Here is an 18279-nt window from a genome sequence, read left to right as displayed (position 1 = left end):
ATATATTTCCCAGCTTTTTAACATTCAAAAGTAGAGACAAGGTGTGTACCTAAGAAACTAATTGCTTAGTATGATCTGCAATGTACGTACAAACCTTTTCAGAGTGTCTAAAGAGTAGTATTTTAGTACACAGCAAGTACTGAATTTTTTGTTTCTTTAAAATGCTATCACCTAGAAATTTGTCCATTAAACCATACCTGAAATGAAAGTTAAAAATTCTAAATAAAATAATAATTTTAGACTATGCAGTCCTTTAAAATTGTTGAATGAAGACTGTCAATGATCAAATATTATGAATTAGTAGCTAAACTGCTTTTGCATGGAAAAAGATAGGCTTTAGTGTTAAGGCCATATGAAGCAAAGTTTACAACTGACAAATTCATTTAAAATATTATAACATTTCTTATGACACTCATATTTTTGGAAGAAAAGACTTTACAAACGTTAGTGTTCATTTCATTCTTTATCTACAAAAGTACTGTCAAACTTTAGTATGTTGGCCTTGAGGTAAGAAAAAGTTTAAGCCAGACACTTAGTTTAAGCCAGACACTTACCATGGTAACTTGTCAATCATTGATAATAAAACACTTTCAAGACATCTATCCGGTACCCCAGTGATGATCCTCTCACAGATTCTACACCATATAAAATCTTCTTTTAATAAAGGAGCAAGAGAACCAACCATAATTTCCATCAAAATATCTACAAAATAAACTTCCATTAAAATATCTACAAAATAAACTTCCATCAAAATATCTACAAAATAATGTTACTAGTACTTTCTTTTGTTTGAAACAATATATTATAAATATAGTTTGCACTTTGAACTTGGAAATAATGACCTTGAAGCTAAAGTGAGGTATCCTATGTAATGGTTCTATCTAAAAGAGTAAAGAACTGTTGACTCAACAGCAGAATAATGTGTTCATATAAATTGTAGGTTGACATGTTCTCCTGTGGACTGTTAAATATATCTAGCCCATTAAAAATGTGACTCAGAATTGTAAGCTGCGTTCATAATCCCTTCATATCTATTTTCATATAACATCAACATGTTATTGTCCTGATATACATGTGATATTTTTCACTGGACAGTTTATCACAAATCCATTCATTTAATTCACTTTGTAAACTCCTTTTTTTTAATAAAACCATCAAATTTTATTCCACAAAGAACTCTTTTTAAAAAATAACTATCTCTTGCATAAATACTTATAATTATACAGTATATATATATATATATATATATATTTTATACAAATATAGCCTTTGTATGAGGTCCATACAAGGATATATTGACCTGAAAGAAGTAAATTTGACTGAGGACGAAGTCCAAGGTAAAAAAATACTTCTTTGGGTCGATATATCCTTTATTGACCTCATACAAAGGCTATATTTGTTATATTATTAATTTCCGACCATATTTGTATCAAAATCGTCATTTAATTTTGTTGGGATTTTATAGATATCATATTGTCTCCTTGACAATAACAAAATATTAGTTGTTATTTAATTTACTTTTTTTTGTTTGATTGACATCTTATGACATAATACTGTATTTGAAGATTTTTTCGTCATATAAAAAAAATCACAGATATCATTTGTTGCAAAACGTTTAGCAATATCCTGAAATTCATTTACATGACGTCACAAAGTATATCTGTTTTTAATATTCTAAAAATAACCGTGCAATATGCTTTCTGCTGTGCAATATGCTTTCTGCTGTGCAATATGCTTTTTGCTATCCGCCACTCTACCTTGGAAAATACAGTTTTTTATGTGACTATCCCTAAAGGAATCAAATTTGTTAAAATATACGAATTTATAATACATGTATATGAAGATATATAATTGCATAAAATGTATTAGAACTAGCTCAAAATATATTTTTCAAAAATGTACAAACCAGCATAACCTGTTATACAAAGCTTCCCAATAAGTCGACTTATAAATTCTAGGTGGACGTCTTTATCAGCTTTGACAGAGATAACCATATCATCCAGTACTGTTATTATATCTTTAGTAACCAGTGTTATGTAACATTTAGGGTAAAATAATTCACTGAAATACAAAAGTACATTTCCGAAAAAAAACTAAAATACACATATAATTTGATGAATAAAGTTATATTTTTAAACAAATAAAAACAAAAGATGGACTCCAGAGTTTGACACACAGTGCTACTTTATAAGCACATTGTCTAGTGTTGAAGATTGTACGTGTATGTCTACCTCATTGACATGTACCCCATATCTCATTTATTCATTTCTACCTTGTATTTTTGGCAGTTTTTTTGCCTTAAATGTTGCTGTCTCATAAACATGTATTCCACATCTCATTTTATTCCTACTATTATGTTTTTTTTCTGTTTTGTTTCAGTATTTTGTATTTGTTTTAAGGTTCCTGTTTCAATGACATGTTCCTGATATCTCCTTTTATTCATATTCATTTTGTTTTTTCTGTTTCCTTAGGGGTTGCTTTCAATTTAAATTATACCCATATCTCCTTTTATTCATATTCACTTTGTTTTTTCTGTTTCCTTAGGGGTTGCTTTCAATTTAAATTATACCCTTATCTCTTTTACTGCTTATCACTTTGTTTTTTATTCATCTGTTTCTTTAGAAATTGCTGTCTTATTTAATCATACCCTTTTCCTTAGAGTTTAGTATTTTTTTTATTTTACTTTTTACTGTGATACTGTTTAATTGATTTGGTAAGTTTTCTGCAAAACTGTTTGTATTAAGAATAAATCATGGTCAATTGTTAAAAGAGTAAAGGTTCTACATTAATACATAAACAAGCCTTGTCTTCTCCATACATAGTATCAATTGGTATAAAAAGATCTGATATTAAAAGCATATATGACTTATACTACACAATGACAAGCCTACCTATTTTGTGATTGCAGTTTATTAGCTGTTTTATCAGGCAAACTTGTAACAGCATTAATTAACTCATCCCAAACATAAGTCTGTTCTACTTGACTGGTAATCGAACACTGCTGCTTGAGTATCTTACACAGAACATGAGAACTGAGGAACTCCTCCAACAGAGATACACATTTATTAAGTCTATATGATGGCCTGAAATATACATGAAAGTTTTAATCATTTAAATTTAAGGCCTTATAAAAAGGTTTTAAAAGTGGACTAAAAGAAATGTCTTGGACTTTGTCTTGGCAAATATACATATAGTTAGTCTTGTATGATTTTTAATTTTAGTTTCTTGTCTACATTTCAGAGTTTAGTATGACGTCCATTATCACTGAACTAGTATATATTTTTGTTTAGGGTCAAGCTGAATGTTAGTTGAAAACAGACTCAGAGTTAAAGTTTGAATTTTGGTAGTGTCACTTTTACTGTTCTAGAGGAATGCCCCATTACAAATGTAAACATTGCCAAATTTTTAAATTGGATTCCCTTACTAGGTTTGCCCCAACCAAATGTTGTAATAAATTTACACAATGCTTATTATCACAAAACTCAGATCATGTGCAAATTTTGGTAGGGTCACTTTTACCGTTTGGGTTATTTCCCTTTATAACATTATATGCAAGTGAGGCATCATCAGTGTCCCCTGGACATGTTCCCACTTTTTATGTTACAAAATGCATACCTATATAAATTGGTTTTATTTGTCAAATTTTGATCTTTATGAACAAATTACAATTTACAAGTCTAAATATGAATGTGTACAATTCTTTTAAAAATTTTGTACACAGTATAATTTATACAAAATGATAAATTGTGCACAACATACATATTGTATACACAAAATGTATCTTTAAATATGATTTAACATTAAGCTATTTACTGTAGTCAGTTTGAGTCAAAATGAAAAATAAAATAATTCTTATTTATTACATTGTATACTGGTTTCTTTTGACAATTCCTTTTGTCAAATAAATACACTGACAATAAATTTCCAAAAGTTATGCTCAAGTACAAATATAATCTAATTATAGATGTCTATTAAGTCTAATATAAAAAAAATTGTTCACAAGGCAAATAACAGATAATAGAATTCATGATTTTTCTATGACTCTTGGTGACAGCTGGTAGTACATTTTTGTTCACAATATCTTACATGTATAATGTATTTCAATTTCAAATGAGTTTTTCATCTTGGTCTATTATCTGTATATCATTTTTATTTAGTTGTATTATTAGTGACCTTGGAATAGATATAATGCTTATAAAAAACTATCTTCCTTGCATGCAATGGATTATGAAATAGACATTTACTATAAAGACTTATTAATGGGCAACTTTCTTATTGATTTATAGAACATGTAGAAAGAAGCTTTCAAAAATTGTTAAGAGTTTATATGATAGCACGAAAAAGAAGGATATAAAATAAGCAGCCAAACTTTTTAAAACAGATGTATAAAAAAATTTAAAACTTCAACTTTCTTATGTGTCTCAGACAGAAACCAATAAATATCTCATAAGAATGTTATAGAATATTTTTATTGACCAAATTAGGGCCCCAGGAGGGCATAAAGCATACAAACAATATTATTATAAACAATAAAATATACAATACACAGACAATAGATATGTAACATGTGTATCAAAATAAAATAAAATAATATAATATACTATAGAAAAAACACTCAACAAAACAGTAGCAGTGAATTATTATTCAATGAATACAATGTTGAAATTGACTCAAGTGCACCCGGTAAGTGTATTTTCACTTTGAAAAAGACAAACAAGTAGTTTGTGCGGAGAAATCTCAATATGGAAAAAAAAATTTAAGCACTTGCACATTTGACTATGAGGTATACTGCAAATAACAAGTTTATTTAATAAAGGATACTTAATATGACTTATATGCAGAAAAAACCAAGAGTCGGTGCTTAAAGGGAAGTCCCTACTTGTTATAAATGTCTTTCTGAAGTTAAAATATCTTTTTGTTTGTTTTTTTTGTCATTCAAGGAATTTGGAATAGATTGCAGATAATTGATAGTCTCTGATCCATAACTTGTTTAAACTTCAGATTTAAAGCTTAATATGTCATGTAGACACCTTTTTATTTTGAAAACCTATATTTGACCCCTCAATGTCTTATGAGCGTCATTTGGGTTGCAATTTTATTGACATATATGTAAATACCTCATGTCTCTGTTTACTAAGATCTGCCTTATCCAGTATCCCAGCACTAAGCAAATTGTATTTATACCCAAGGCCAACTGCAAAGTGAATTTGCAGTTTGCCATTTCTCTTGACTACATTTAATTTGTTAGTAAAATATTGTGTATTTATGCATACTCACTTTTTTTATTCTTTGATATTTAACAACATGCCTCATTATACTTACATTTAATTAAGTTTTTATTAATTTTTTTTATATGCAACTGAATCAGACAAACTTTGAGGAGCCATTATTAAGGCCCACCTGATTAAACTCCTGCTTAAATCCTATTAAGCATATAACTTTACTTAAAACTAAGAGGTACTGAGAGGTTACAAAATGATACAGCATTAACTCTGTATATCTGATTGCAAATTATTATTTTCATCACTTCCCTTTAGTTATATAAAAGATTTTAAAATTAGCCCAAATTAACGGTTTTAAGAAATACATATACATGTAGCACTGGATCTATTATCGCTCTCTTCATTGACCTATTTGGTAATCTTACCCTCAAATCAAGAACTTCAGATGAAGCTAGAAATTAGTCTGTAAGAAAGGTCACAAGATGATACAGCCTGAACTCTTATCATATAATACATGTATATATATATTTAAAATTGCAAATGATTTTATTTGTCCCACTCTTTATACAAGATTTTGAAATTATGCCTATAAATTATTATGCCACTTCACAGTTAAAAAATAAAAATAGAATTGAAACAAAATGTATAATCATCTTCTATTCCTGGCTATCTAATACATTAAGCATATTTATTGTTTGTTTCATACATGTGTATATAAAATCAGTATCTTCTATAGACATGATACATTTGATTTTCAAAAGTTAAAATGGTGAAATACAATATTTACCAGTAAATATTGCATAAAAGGGGGATGAAAATGTTACATTTTCCCAAAAATTTGGTTTAAATTAGAATTTCAATACCTCAGAGTGATACCTTTTCCAAAAACTGTTGACATTAATCTACCAAATGAAAATGGGTGTCATCTGCCTCATTTTTTGATAAGATGGAATCCCTCAGTTTGTGGGACAAAAATGTCGGAAAAAAACATTACAAGAATTGCCTGACCAATGATTGGTATGGATATGAAAACACGGACTGTCATAAAGAAAACAGTCCATATTACATACATGACATAATCTTGATGTTCCTTTTAAACTCACTATGAAGGCTATAATAATCTTCAGCTATCCAGTAATAAGTTTTAATGCACACTACATTTTTTAGCTCTCATACGGAAAAATCCACACTACACACATAACTCTGGTGTGTTACCTAAATTGACCATGTATAGCCCTCTTTGGTTTTCTTTATTATCAATGTTATTACCTGAATTCATTTATTCCCCATGCTAATGTTAAGAGAGAATCCTTGTAGTTTCCATTCAAAAATAGGAACTGTAAAAAATCATTCAGTGCATGGGCTGATAATTGTTTCGTTGTGTCTGTTGAAATGTTATTCAAAGCACTTTTCAGAACTGACATATAAAAATCTCTTATAAAACATGCTCTTGATTCTGAATAATTTGAAAATGAAAAACTTTTTAGTTCTGTTTCATTTTCATATTTTATAAGTCTTTTAATGTCTTCACATATACTTTTTAAATTGGCAATATCGTTGGTGTTTCGAATTGTATTATCAAACTGCTTAACAAATACACGGACTTCGTTTGATGCATGCATATTGGATATTTTTGATAGATGTTTCCTCTTTCTCTCCTTTTAGTCTTAGAGTATTTGTTTACATTTTTCTACACGTGGAGGTGGTGTGTAGTGTTCATTTACCACCAAATATTATTTAACGTTGCATTTCAAACTTTTAGTGTCATAAAGACAGAAAATATTAGCTTTCAATAATATGTTTTCATAAAACTCATCCATGGAAAATTAAAGAACAAAAACTTACAAAAAGAGTAACAATTAAAAATCTAGCAACTAAAATCAGCACTTCATTAAAAATGACAGGAAGTCAAATAAATTCTTTTGCGCTTGCGTTCTTGACATAGTTACCTACCGCTCAGTCTGTTGTGAGCTTCATTGTCAACGTTTTTTTCCTGAAAAGGATCAACATTCTGCATTAGAAATGGCTGAAACAACCGAAGAAAAGAAAGTTGATACGTCAGAGTCAAAGCGTATTCATACATATCCATTGATCAGAGTATGTTAATTGTTATATTGTTTTTTTTAATTTAGATTTTCATGTCATTTGTCTATAGTCGCCGTCAGCTGAAATTCGTAGCGGTTATCGGTAAAAATAATCTAAACTATCAATCGCGTTCACTCAAGATATAGTTTTTCATATTCCATTCATAAATCGCATAAAGAAAAACCACTACTGACCTACCTTTTAAGTGATCACACTGTAATAATCCTGACCTTCACATTTTCCAGAATATTTTCCATTGTAATTCCGCCATCTTCGTTTCTATGAGGATCATTTGTTTACATATGACATTCGTCACTGTACGCAGATTCCTGAAATGTTCCTTTCATTGATGTGATAAGGTTTCCCGCGCTTTATGCAAATTTTATGAAATTGAACTCCACGGAAACACTTCCGGTAAAAACAATGGCTGATTCCACCATTCAAAATCGTCTATGAAAAAGTGAAGGTCAGGATTATTACAGTGTGATCACTTAAAAGGTAGGTCAGTAGTGGTTTTTCTTTATGCGATTTATGAATGGAATATGAAAAACTATATCTCGAGTGAACGCGATTGATAGTTTAGATTATTTTTACCGATAACCGCTACGAATTTCAGCTGACGGCGACTATAAATTTGAATGTGCATTCAAAAATGATGCTAAAATTAACAGTTGAGTTACAATTGATTGTTGCCTAATGTTGGTATACATAATTACGGTAGACATACTTGGGGTGGCCTACGATTGATTTTTGTGACTATTACTAGGTAGGCGTGTTACACATTGGTGAATCTGAGTCCGTTCGCCCTGATTCATGTTCGCCCTAGTACCTGATCGCCTCGATAGTGATACCTGTTCGACCAGGGTCCATTCGCCCTGATTATTATTTTTTTCTAATTGTTGTCTAGTCGCATTATTTTTTAAGTGTTTGAACAAATTACGTTAAAGTTTGTTGAAAAATTGACAGAATATTTATATTGCCGCAATCAATTTATCATTTTCCCTTTGATTTGCAAAGTAGAAAACTGGAATACAATGTATTTATCTTTATTGATATTTGTTAACAAAATAATTGTAATCAGTCAATCACGAAAGTATGCAGTATAAATAAATGAACTTGTAAATCTGTTTCATAATTTACAGTTCGTACATCATTAGTTTTATTAATTTCAAGCTGAATATTTTATCAAAATAAAACGTTTGTTTTTATCATTAATCCATCAAAAGACAAGTTTCACAATAATCAGTTATTCAAATTATTTTGTAATTGAACAATTAATGATCAAAAACAAGCCATAAACTTTTAAATATTTCAATGTTTCTATAAATTTCAAGAATATACATGATATATATACCATAGAAATATCTGAATAAGACCTGAATATTAATATTTTTGTAGTAGGGCGATCAGACTCTGGGCGAACGAACTCAGAGCTAACGGACCTAGGGCGAACGAACATGTTATTAGGGCGAACGGTCCAGATACATGTACCAACATTGGTGACATACACCTTATCGCTATTTCTGGCTGACCCAAGATCATTCTCGCTTGAACTATTGACGTCATATACATGTAACAATCACTTTTCCATTTTGGCATCAAATCTTTTGTATTATTACGTCAAAATTTTATGGGAACCTGTGTGATGTCTAGTAATGGCAGACAAATAGCGATAAAGTGTATTGCGTTGATAAAGGAGAGTCAGGATCCCTATCAGGCCTATTGAGAATGCTTGGAATTCAAGTCAGCTATACATGTACCCGAGACTGTTCACTCTATATGATAATTTGTTATGGTGTATAGGAACAGACATAAATAAATTGTTATTTCCTTTATTTTCATTTACTACTTTTGACATTTTTAAGTAACGCTACATAACAGCTACAAATGTATATAACAAGTATCCAGCTAATGAGAACTTTTTAACAGCCAGCAAATAAATAGATATATATATATATATATATACATTTTTTTGTACAGTAGACTCCGGCCAATCGGATGTATATGGAAATTTTGTAAACATGTTAAATGGTGAACTTTTTATCATTACTTTTATTTTTTGTAGCATTCAGACATGAATGATGAAATGAAGACTGAAGCTATGGAATTGTGTGTTACTGCATGTGAAAAATTCTCCAATAATAACGAGGTAATTAAGTGATCTAATTATTACATTTGAAAGTGGTGGGAATATATAATATTTTTGTACATTAAAAAAGTTAAAAGGGCATAAAAGTAAGTATCCTGTTACCTTATTTTCCCTAACAAGTCCACTGGCACTGTAGACTGTAGTCTGTATAAATTGAATGATTTCCAAGAATTGGTTCATTAAGTTCAAGTGGTTCTATAAGTGAACCACATTGAAAATTAACAAATGCATCAACAATTTCAATTTGAAGATTGAGAAAATCTTCAACCAGTCGGTTCAAGGCAGGTTGAAAAAATGTTTTCTGAAAGTCTCTAGTTGAGTGCATTGGATCATTTTCAATTTTGTCAACATTAATATAAATGCACAAAATGCTTTCAAAATATTTCTTTTTTAGTTCCCAGTTTCCTTTCAGCAAATATTGAGTTAGCCTAAACACCTTTTCATGGATACAATGTATGACCACATTTATATCTTCTTTAATACATCCATGTGTATGTGATCAGATGTGTATTTTATGCTTTCATATATGGGTATACATTTACAATTAATTCTCCATAGGCCATAATGGTAACGTTTTCCTCCGTTGCTCAGTCCATATCGTTTACTTGAACATGTATGATGGCTCATATCGAAGCTGATACATTTATACATGTCTGGTTAAATTTTCGGGGTGGCAAGTGAGATTACTTTTTTCGCAAATTGCTGGACCCCGGAAGATGGTGAAAAATGTCACTCTCCTCATGAAATAATCCCAAAATTCTGATAATAAAATTCAATAAAAAAATTGTCCTTTCTAATAATTTATTTCAGGTCAAATCTACATCTTTCTTTTCTCATCACATCAGCTCTATAAAACAGTTCTTATTGTTCATTTATGTCCATTTTTAAAATCACAGCATCCACAATTGTATGGCGGACTAATATTTTTTTTTAATTACGTCATCTGAGTTCCTCATCTCAAGGTCTATTAGGGATCCTGACCCATATTGAAATCAATACTTCTGATTTTTCCAAATATTTTTATGTGATCTTCATCGGTATAACATTCTGAATAAATCTGTGTATTTTTGTCCATTTCTGAAAAAAAATAAAGTTGTTTTAGCACTATAAGGCAATGACACTTTCGTCGCTATATTCATTTATTTTGAATACAATGTGTATGTATAATTAATTTCTTCCAGAATACATTCACTAGTCAAAACAAGGACAAAACTTCTGATTATAACCTTTAATTACAATACACAGACCCTGTTAAAGCATTCTATAAAATTTTCTTGTGTCTTTATGTGCATTTTGGCAGAGAAATTATGCAAAAATGAAGATTTTATAAAAAAAACCAACACCAAAATAATTATTCTTACTAGTGGAAATCTGGTATTTAAAACTGTGGAAAGCACTCTAAACTACTGGGAAAGTCATCCTTATCATATAATTAGAGTGCAATATAGTGCAAATTTTCAAAACTTGTCCTTTCACATAATTCTATTTGAGAAAAAATGTTTTTAACATGTATTTCAGTGAAAACCTTTTATCAGTGAGAAATCCACATGAGGTTTTAAAGGAAACATTGTGACATCACATGTATTATGGCGTCATTAAATAACGGCAGATCAAAATAGTGCTAAATATAGTTTGCAGTGTCACGTGAGAAACAGTTGCCGCAAGATTTAACTCGAAATATTGAGTCGAAACGATCTGTAACTAAGCCTTTCCATTCAATATCAAGACCATAGCAACAGTTTTCATATTTGCATATTTTTAACATACCGACTGTAATTTCAATTGCATAAATACCATAAATAAACAATTTAGAGCTTGCCTAACAAAACAAAATGCTTACCAGTTATTCAGGACTTTTTAAAACCTCTAGTTTGCCATCTCAGGTTAAAAAGTAATGATATGTCTGGAACTGAAATAAGACAAAAAAAAATTACTCAGGCTGTGTTATCATTTGATTTAAATACATAAGTATTATTGAGAGAGAAAAATCTATTTCTTGAAAGTTTAATTACAAAGAAAGACAAATGCTTCTCCCTTGTGGCTTAGTAACCTTCATTTAAACCTTTTATATTAGAAGCAATGGGTAGTAGCTAACTAGCTTAATAGTTGAATCGGTGCAGAAATATTGTTTTCAAAAAGGTTTGACCCTCCCCCTTTTTCACTGAGAAATGACAATATCTTTTGTTTTGCTCAAGTGCATTAAAAATAATAATTCATGATTTTCTTAAAACATGTACATGTGTTTTCTGTTTTTTTGCATATGATATCTACTGACCAGGGGTCAAATCATTGGATAAAAGCACATGCGATGATGTATCTCACTTTACTCGTATGAAGTGTGTTATCTCCCATGATTATCAGGTATTCCTGTAGACCGAAGTGATAATTACATAACAAAGACTATATTGTGTCAAGTTTACTTACAATTAAATAATATTTAAAAGTTATTTCTTGCCTTTTTCAATATAGTAAACAAATTCCTTTCGGATATCTCGGAAGTAAACAAAGTTATGATTGTGCCTAAAAAAAGTGTTCAGCCCCGTGCCAGTAATGCATTTTAAAAGCGAAAATTTCATTGAGTTTTTGCTGATCTTTATCAATAATATTTATCTTAAACCATTTATAATAACTAGGTATAAATAAAAAACTACTAACCATCATTTTCGGTGGTGTACAAGGTGAAATCATCCATAAATCAGCCTGAAAACTTCTGGAATTAAGCTTCTAATTTGGGTATACATTTACAATTAATTCTCCATAGGCCATAATGGTAACGTTTTCCTCCGTTGCTCAGTCCATATCGTTTACTTGAACATGTATGATGGCTCATATCGAAGCTGATACATTTATACATGTCTGGTTAAATTTTCGGGGTGGCAAGTGAGATTACTTTTTTCGCAAATTGCTGGACCCCGGAAGATGGTGAAAAATGTCACTCTCCTCATGAAATAATCCCAAAATTCTGATCATAAAATTCAATAAAAAAATTGTCCTTTCTAATAATTTATTTCAGGTCAAATCTACATCTTTCTTTTCTCATCACATCAGCTCTATAAAACAGTTCTTATTGTTCATTTATGTCCATTTTTAAAATCACAGCATCCACAATTGTATGGCGGACTAATATTTTTTTTTAATTACGTCATCTGAGTTCCTCATCTCAAGGTCTATTAGGGATCCTGACCCATATGTGTCAATTGGTATATTTATATGGTTAGATTTTTCAGGATGGAATGTGAAGAGCCAAGTCTCACTCCAAATCTCTATTTGTTTCTGGTCTATATCTGAGAACTTCATCAGCATTTCTGTCTCCTATAAACCTTATTCTTTTTGTTTGATGTGCAAACAAGTTAGCATTGAATTTCACACAGTCTGTTATGTATTTTATGTAAGGCCATAAAAAAGAATAGGTTTGTTTGCCCAAACCCTACCTACCCAGAAAAAAGCTGCCTACTCAAATTCTTTTATTGTCTTAATTTAAAGGAGTTTTTTTTAATCAGATAGGCATGAAGACTATTATGAACATCCGATACTTCAATTTCTTAAAAAAAAATTAAAAAAAAAAATGCCTACCTAGTACCTACCTACCCACTGTCTCAACCTTGGGTAGGGTTTGGGCAAACCAAAATATTTTTAATTGTGGCCTAACGTACAAATATTAGGGTGTCTACTATTTAGCTACATTTATAAATTTACTTGTAACATTCCTGAGGTCAATGTTAACTCAAAAAGAAATGGTGAAATCTTATAAACAAATCTGTTAATTTCTTGTTTATCTGATACTGACTATACTGGCTTTGCATAAAACACATATATGGCACACTAAGAAAATGTTTTGTCTTTTCTTCAAACATAAAATGAAAAATGATTCTGTTGACACTTGTTTCTTTTGTTTTATAGACTGCAGCAAGAATGATCAAAGAAACAATGGACAAAAAGTTTGGTGCTTCATGGCATGCAGTAGTCGGTGAAGGATTTGGTTTTGAAATCACACATGAAGTTAAAAACTTATTATACATGTTTTTTGGTGGAAATATGGCCATCATAATATGGAAATGTTCGTAGAAATTGACCTTTGATACAGAATTGTAAATAACTATATAAAGAATGAGAGAACTGGATGTGTGATATCAGCTGTGATATTATATGTTTGTTATCAACATTTAAAACCACATTCCATCATTATCAATCAGAAAATAGGCAATATCAGTGTTGATATGTCATGCCACACTGGGTTATTTATTTTGTGGTTGTACCATTAAATGTAATGGTGATGATTTCAGTCTACCTGAATATAGATGGTGAAGCATTTTAAAATTGATCTGGTCTTTTAGGTTAAATTATATTTCATACAATAGTTCTTTGTTGTTTTCAAGCTGTGATAAAAGTTGCCAGAAATACACATTTCATGTAGTTGTTATTTTACTGCATTTGTCATGATACATTCACCCGATTTAAGATCTGTAAACATTATTTATTTTATTGTACATGATAAAACTTTTTTTATTCTAATTTATAAAAATATGAAATTTCCTTTGCCTTTGTTATTGTTGTATCTCTTGTGGAGAGTTGTCCATTGGCAATCGTACCACATCTGATCACATCTTCTTTATATATTTACCAGTATATTAGATTATTCAGATTGTAAATAAATTGAAAATGCAAGTTTCTTATTTTTTGTGGGTAAAACATGTTAACATTGCCAGATGACAGATCATTTACACTTTGTGTTCCAGTATGGTTTGACTTTGGCTGGTAACCTATAGTAGTAAATTTCTGTGTCATTTGGTGTCTTGTGGAGAGTGTCATTGGCAGTATACCACATCTTCTCTGTTTGGGAGTTATGCCCTTGAAATGTTGATTTTAAACTTTTTTTGGCATTTCTTTGCCATTATTTCAAAAACTTGAGAAGTTTGGTTAAAGTTATAATTGCAAAAATGGTCAGCATGACATGGTGAATCAACCTAAAAATTTCAGAAAAATCTAGTTTCCAGTTGTCTCTGAAATATAGATTTCCCCCCTTTTTTCAGCAGTTATTGACGGTTCTAGTGAAAACTATAGTGGTTAAAAGTGTAAATTGTAAAAAGGATCAACACAACAAGATGCATCTATTCTATAGAATAGAGAAAAATCTGTATTCCTGTTGGTTTTTTTTAAATATTGGCTCTCATATATTGATTTTTGTTCATGTATTTTTTAGCTGCTATTGTGAAAAATTAAAAGGTTTTTTTTATGCCCCACCTACTATAGTAGAGGGTCATTATGTTTTCTGGTCTGTGGCTTTGTTCGTCTGTGCGTCTGTTCAGGTTAAAGTTTTTGGTCAAGGTAGTTTTTGATGAAGCTGAAGTCCAATCAACTTGAAACTTAGTAGACTTGTTGCTAAATGATATGATCTTTCTAATTTTAAAGCCAAATTAGACTTTTGACCCCAGTTTCACGGTCCACTGAACATAGAAAATGAAAGTGGGAGTTTCAGGTTAAAGTTTTTGGTCAAGGTAGTTTTTGATAAAATTGGAAGACCAATCAACTTGAAACTTAGTACATATGTTCCCTATAGTATAATCTTTCTAATTTTAATACCAAATTAGATTATTACCCAATTTCACGGTCCATGGAACATGGAAAAGGATAGTGCGAGTGGGGCATCCGTGTACTTTGGACACATTCTTGTTTTATCTAGATATAGGTGTTCGAGTCATAACTTACCTGAAAAAATGGTCCTCATTACAAGATCTTTATAATCTTTAATAAGATTTTTGTTTGTTTTTGCCTATAGCCATTAGGATTTGTTCTTAGTTTCCCCTACTGACCATCTCAGCATGCTGTGACAACTTGTCAGTTTGATGCATTTCAATGATAAGTTATTAAATGTATAAATTGTTTCCCAGATGCAACAAATTGTCGTTATCCTTAAGCTGCCAACTGTTATTTGTTATATAGCCGAGAAAGATCAGCCATATAGGGTCAACAAATAACTTGAGAATTGGAAATTATTTGTCCCTTCATAAAGATTGTTCTCCCTTTTTGCCTTTTTTAGTTCTTAAAACAAGTGTGGACAGATCCATGTGGATAGTTTGTTGGGATGTTGGACAGTGTTTTCTGACAAAAAAGTTTCTCTTTTACTCTAAAATTAGTGGCGATTAAAATCTGTTGTGAGTCACTTGTGACCATAAGCTTTAGCACTGTTGTGCCATATTTTCTTGATAAAAACATATCCTTTCATTGTAGTATGCATCTCATATGGGTTTGTCTTTTTTTCTATTTGAGAGGACACCTTGTTTTTGGACAACTGTAATCATAAGTATAAGTGTTATCCTATAGATCTATATAAAGAGGTGTTGTGCATTAGACCTAGTTTCACAAATGTCAAAGTCAGTCTAGAGATCTGCATAAGGTTTGCCAGAGGATGTACAATATTGAATGTGGGGAGTTTCTGGCTTAGAATCATAGCGATGGTCGTTCAAACGTTTGTAAAATGCTATTTGGACTCACTAACATACTGATTGTCAAATTTACACTGTTAAACCGTAGAAGATAGTATCCGTAACATTGCAAATTTTGGCGTATTACGTTACAGTGGGGTAAAAATCTGGGAATTCATAGTTATCTTGCAAGTCAGGCATCCGCAACCCTTGCTAGAGTCCGCTGACAAGGTACCTGGTTAAGAGGATAAATCCCCTCTCACTAACTAGTCTTCAAGGCTATTGGGACCTATGGAAAGTTAGTACAGATAGGTGACTACAAAGTATTTGTTTTTGCCATGTCCCAGTGGAGCAAATCCGCTTTATTGTGATGGCATGTCTGAAGAGCAGTTGTCATCGAAAATAAAATGCATCAATAGAACTGCTCTTCAGACATTAAAGAAGCCGAACAAGGAGAGCGGTCGATAAAGAGAGATATTGTGAATTTGCTGTTCTAGTTTGCCCATAAAAATATTAGCATAGGACGGTTCCCTTTTCTGTTCCATTATAACCTGGATATAGTGTTTATCATTGAATGTGAAGTAATAGGATTTCAATACCAAAGTAAGTTGCTGGACTAAACATTCAGTTGGTGGGAGTAAGGTCACAGCTGCTCGAGTTCCAGACTTCCCTATACAAGTTGCACTACCATCCTCGTGTATACCTTTCGTCTCACAAATTAAGCACAACAACTTTATAGTTATGAAATATGCACTATAATGCATTATGGCATGAAGATGGTCTGAGACTTATATAACCATAACAAATGGGTTATAGTTGTCTCTTAGATCATGATGATATATTTAGCTGTTGTTTTGTGTCAACGAAACCAATTAAATATACAATTCCTTGACGAAACTGATATTTTTACTTACCATGTAATCACATGAAATATCATTTTTAATTATATACTTCTATAAATTATATGTGACACCTTTATGACTGACGTTCTCAGTCCGATATCTTATTGTTTCGTGTTGTGGACTACTGTATGCATGCTCTAAATGATAAAGAATTAATGAACTAATAGTCGGGTCCTAATTAAGTCTCGTTCAGTTGAAAGGATTCTCTGTATTTATCTTTTTAGACATTCAATTTGATAAATGACTCTAATGCCTAAGGAAGATACGGCTTATAATTTGTTTGAATATCATCACTGAGACAGGAATTCATTGATTATTTATTATTATTTCGATTATCAACAAGACGAGATGATCGATTCATATATATCGTGATCCCAGGACATATATATCATTGTTATATAACATAATACAATCGATCCCAATTAACATTGCTTTCGTTTATATGCATCCATCTACATTCCATATAGGTTCATTCATACTTAATTCAGTATTTTCTTTATATACAGAGGCAGATTTAGGAGGGACAGGGGACCCGCCACCTCCCTTTTCTGGAAAAATTTGGTTGATTATATCGGGAAGCATGACCGGAGCGGGTCCCCTCTTAGGCAGTCAGTGGACCCCCACTTGTGTAAATTTCTGGATCCGTCACTGATACATTTTTTTATTATAAATAGCAATTGACAGCTGTACGACAGATCTATGTTAAAAAAAATTACTCTACGTATCAGCACAATAATGTAAAAACTGAAAATTTAATTTTGTTCATCTCTCGTCGGGATTTGAACTCATGCTATAGGGATATCGTGACATCACCTGCACTGTGTCCAGCGCTCTAGACCACTCGGCAACCTAGACTGAACATATGTTTCAGCTTTGATGGCTTAGTGCTACCTCGTCAGTATATTAAAAGCCGTTGGAAGACCGTCGGATAACAGTATATACTAGACGTATATATGTCATGCACTATAAGAATAAGAAGATGTGGTAAGATTGCCGATTCAGACAACTATTCAACAGTGACCATATGGTTATTCAGAACAGATTATATTCACAGGCACTTGTCTCAGAAAAAATATTCCTATATACCTTTTATAACACTTGTTAACCTTTTATAACACTTGTTATAATAAGGTATATAGGAATTTTTTTTCTAAGACAAGTGCCTGTGACCAAATGCCGTAACTTTAACCTTGATCACTGATCTATAAAATGAGGTCCAGGTTATGTGAACTCTGTTTGACGGACATGTATATACCTTGCAAGGAACCCTTATACAAACTATAGTAAATTATCACTTATGATAAGTGAGAAATGTATAAGACAAGAAAACTCAGGTTTTAAAGCAGTCACTGAACCATGAAAAGGGGATCAAGGACAATGGACATATGAATCACGGACGGAAACTTTGAAAGATAATGTATCTGCAGTCAATATATAATATATATGAAGCACCCAGTTTTATCTTTTGAAATAAAAAGCTTTATCCAATAGTCAATGGA

General features: G+C 31.2%; 2 protein-coding genes and 1 long non-coding RNA gene across 4 annotated transcripts in view; 1 reads left to right on the top strand and 2 right to left on the bottom strand.

Annotated features, from left to right (window-relative positions):
- Positions 1-7091, bottom strand: part of LOC143045676 (telomere length regulation protein TEL2 homolog) — a 46279-nt gene extending 39188 nt beyond the window's left edge. Inside the window, exons 1-5 of one of the 2 annotated variants that reach the window (XM_076218355.1) lie at positions 7068-7091; positions 2892-3083; positions 1907-2061; positions 555-702; positions 95-197 (exon numbers count right to left, since the gene is read on the bottom strand). In XM_076218355.1, the coding sequence (XP_076074470.1) occupies positions 95-197; positions 555-702; positions 1907-1994 (339 nt within the window). In that variant the 5' untranslated portion in view covers positions 1995-2061; positions 2892-3083; positions 7068-7091. Of the gene's footprint in view, positions 1-94; positions 198-554; positions 703-1906; positions 2062-2891; positions 3084-6491; positions 6900-7067 lie in introns of those variants that run through there. The other variant, XM_076218354.1, reaches the window with a different exon arrangement.
- A 55-nt stretch (positions 7092-7146) lies between these two features.
- On the top strand, positions 7147-13989 carry LOC143045677 (dynein axonemal light chain 4-like). The gene is made up of 3 exons (XM_076218356.1): positions 7147-7319; positions 9373-9456; positions 13357-13989. Exons 1-3 carry the CDS (start codon positions 7245-7247, stop codon positions 13519-13521), a joined length of 324 nt encoding a protein of 107 aa, XP_076074471.1. The 5' UTR covers positions 7147-7244; the 3' UTR covers positions 13522-13989.
- LOC143045675 (uncharacterized) lies at positions 9983-12642 on the bottom strand. Its single transcript, XR_012968989.1, has 3 exons — positions 12112-12642; positions 11297-11365; positions 9983-10533 (listed from the first exon to the last, which is right to left on the bottom strand). It is a non-coding gene; the product is annotated as an uncharacterized LOC143045675 (long non-coding RNA).
- Positions 13990-18279: the final 4290 nt, after the last annotated feature.

The sequence above is a fragment of the Mytilus galloprovincialis genome, chromosome 9, assembly GCF_965363235.1.
Source record: "Mytilus galloprovincialis chromosome 9, xbMytGall1.hap1.1, whole genome shotgun sequence".
In the NCBI taxonomy this organism is placed as follows: Eukaryota; Metazoa; Mollusca; class Bivalvia; order Mytilida; family Mytilidae; genus Mytilus; species Mytilus galloprovincialis.
This window is presented reverse-complemented; position numbering and strand designations above follow the sequence as displayed.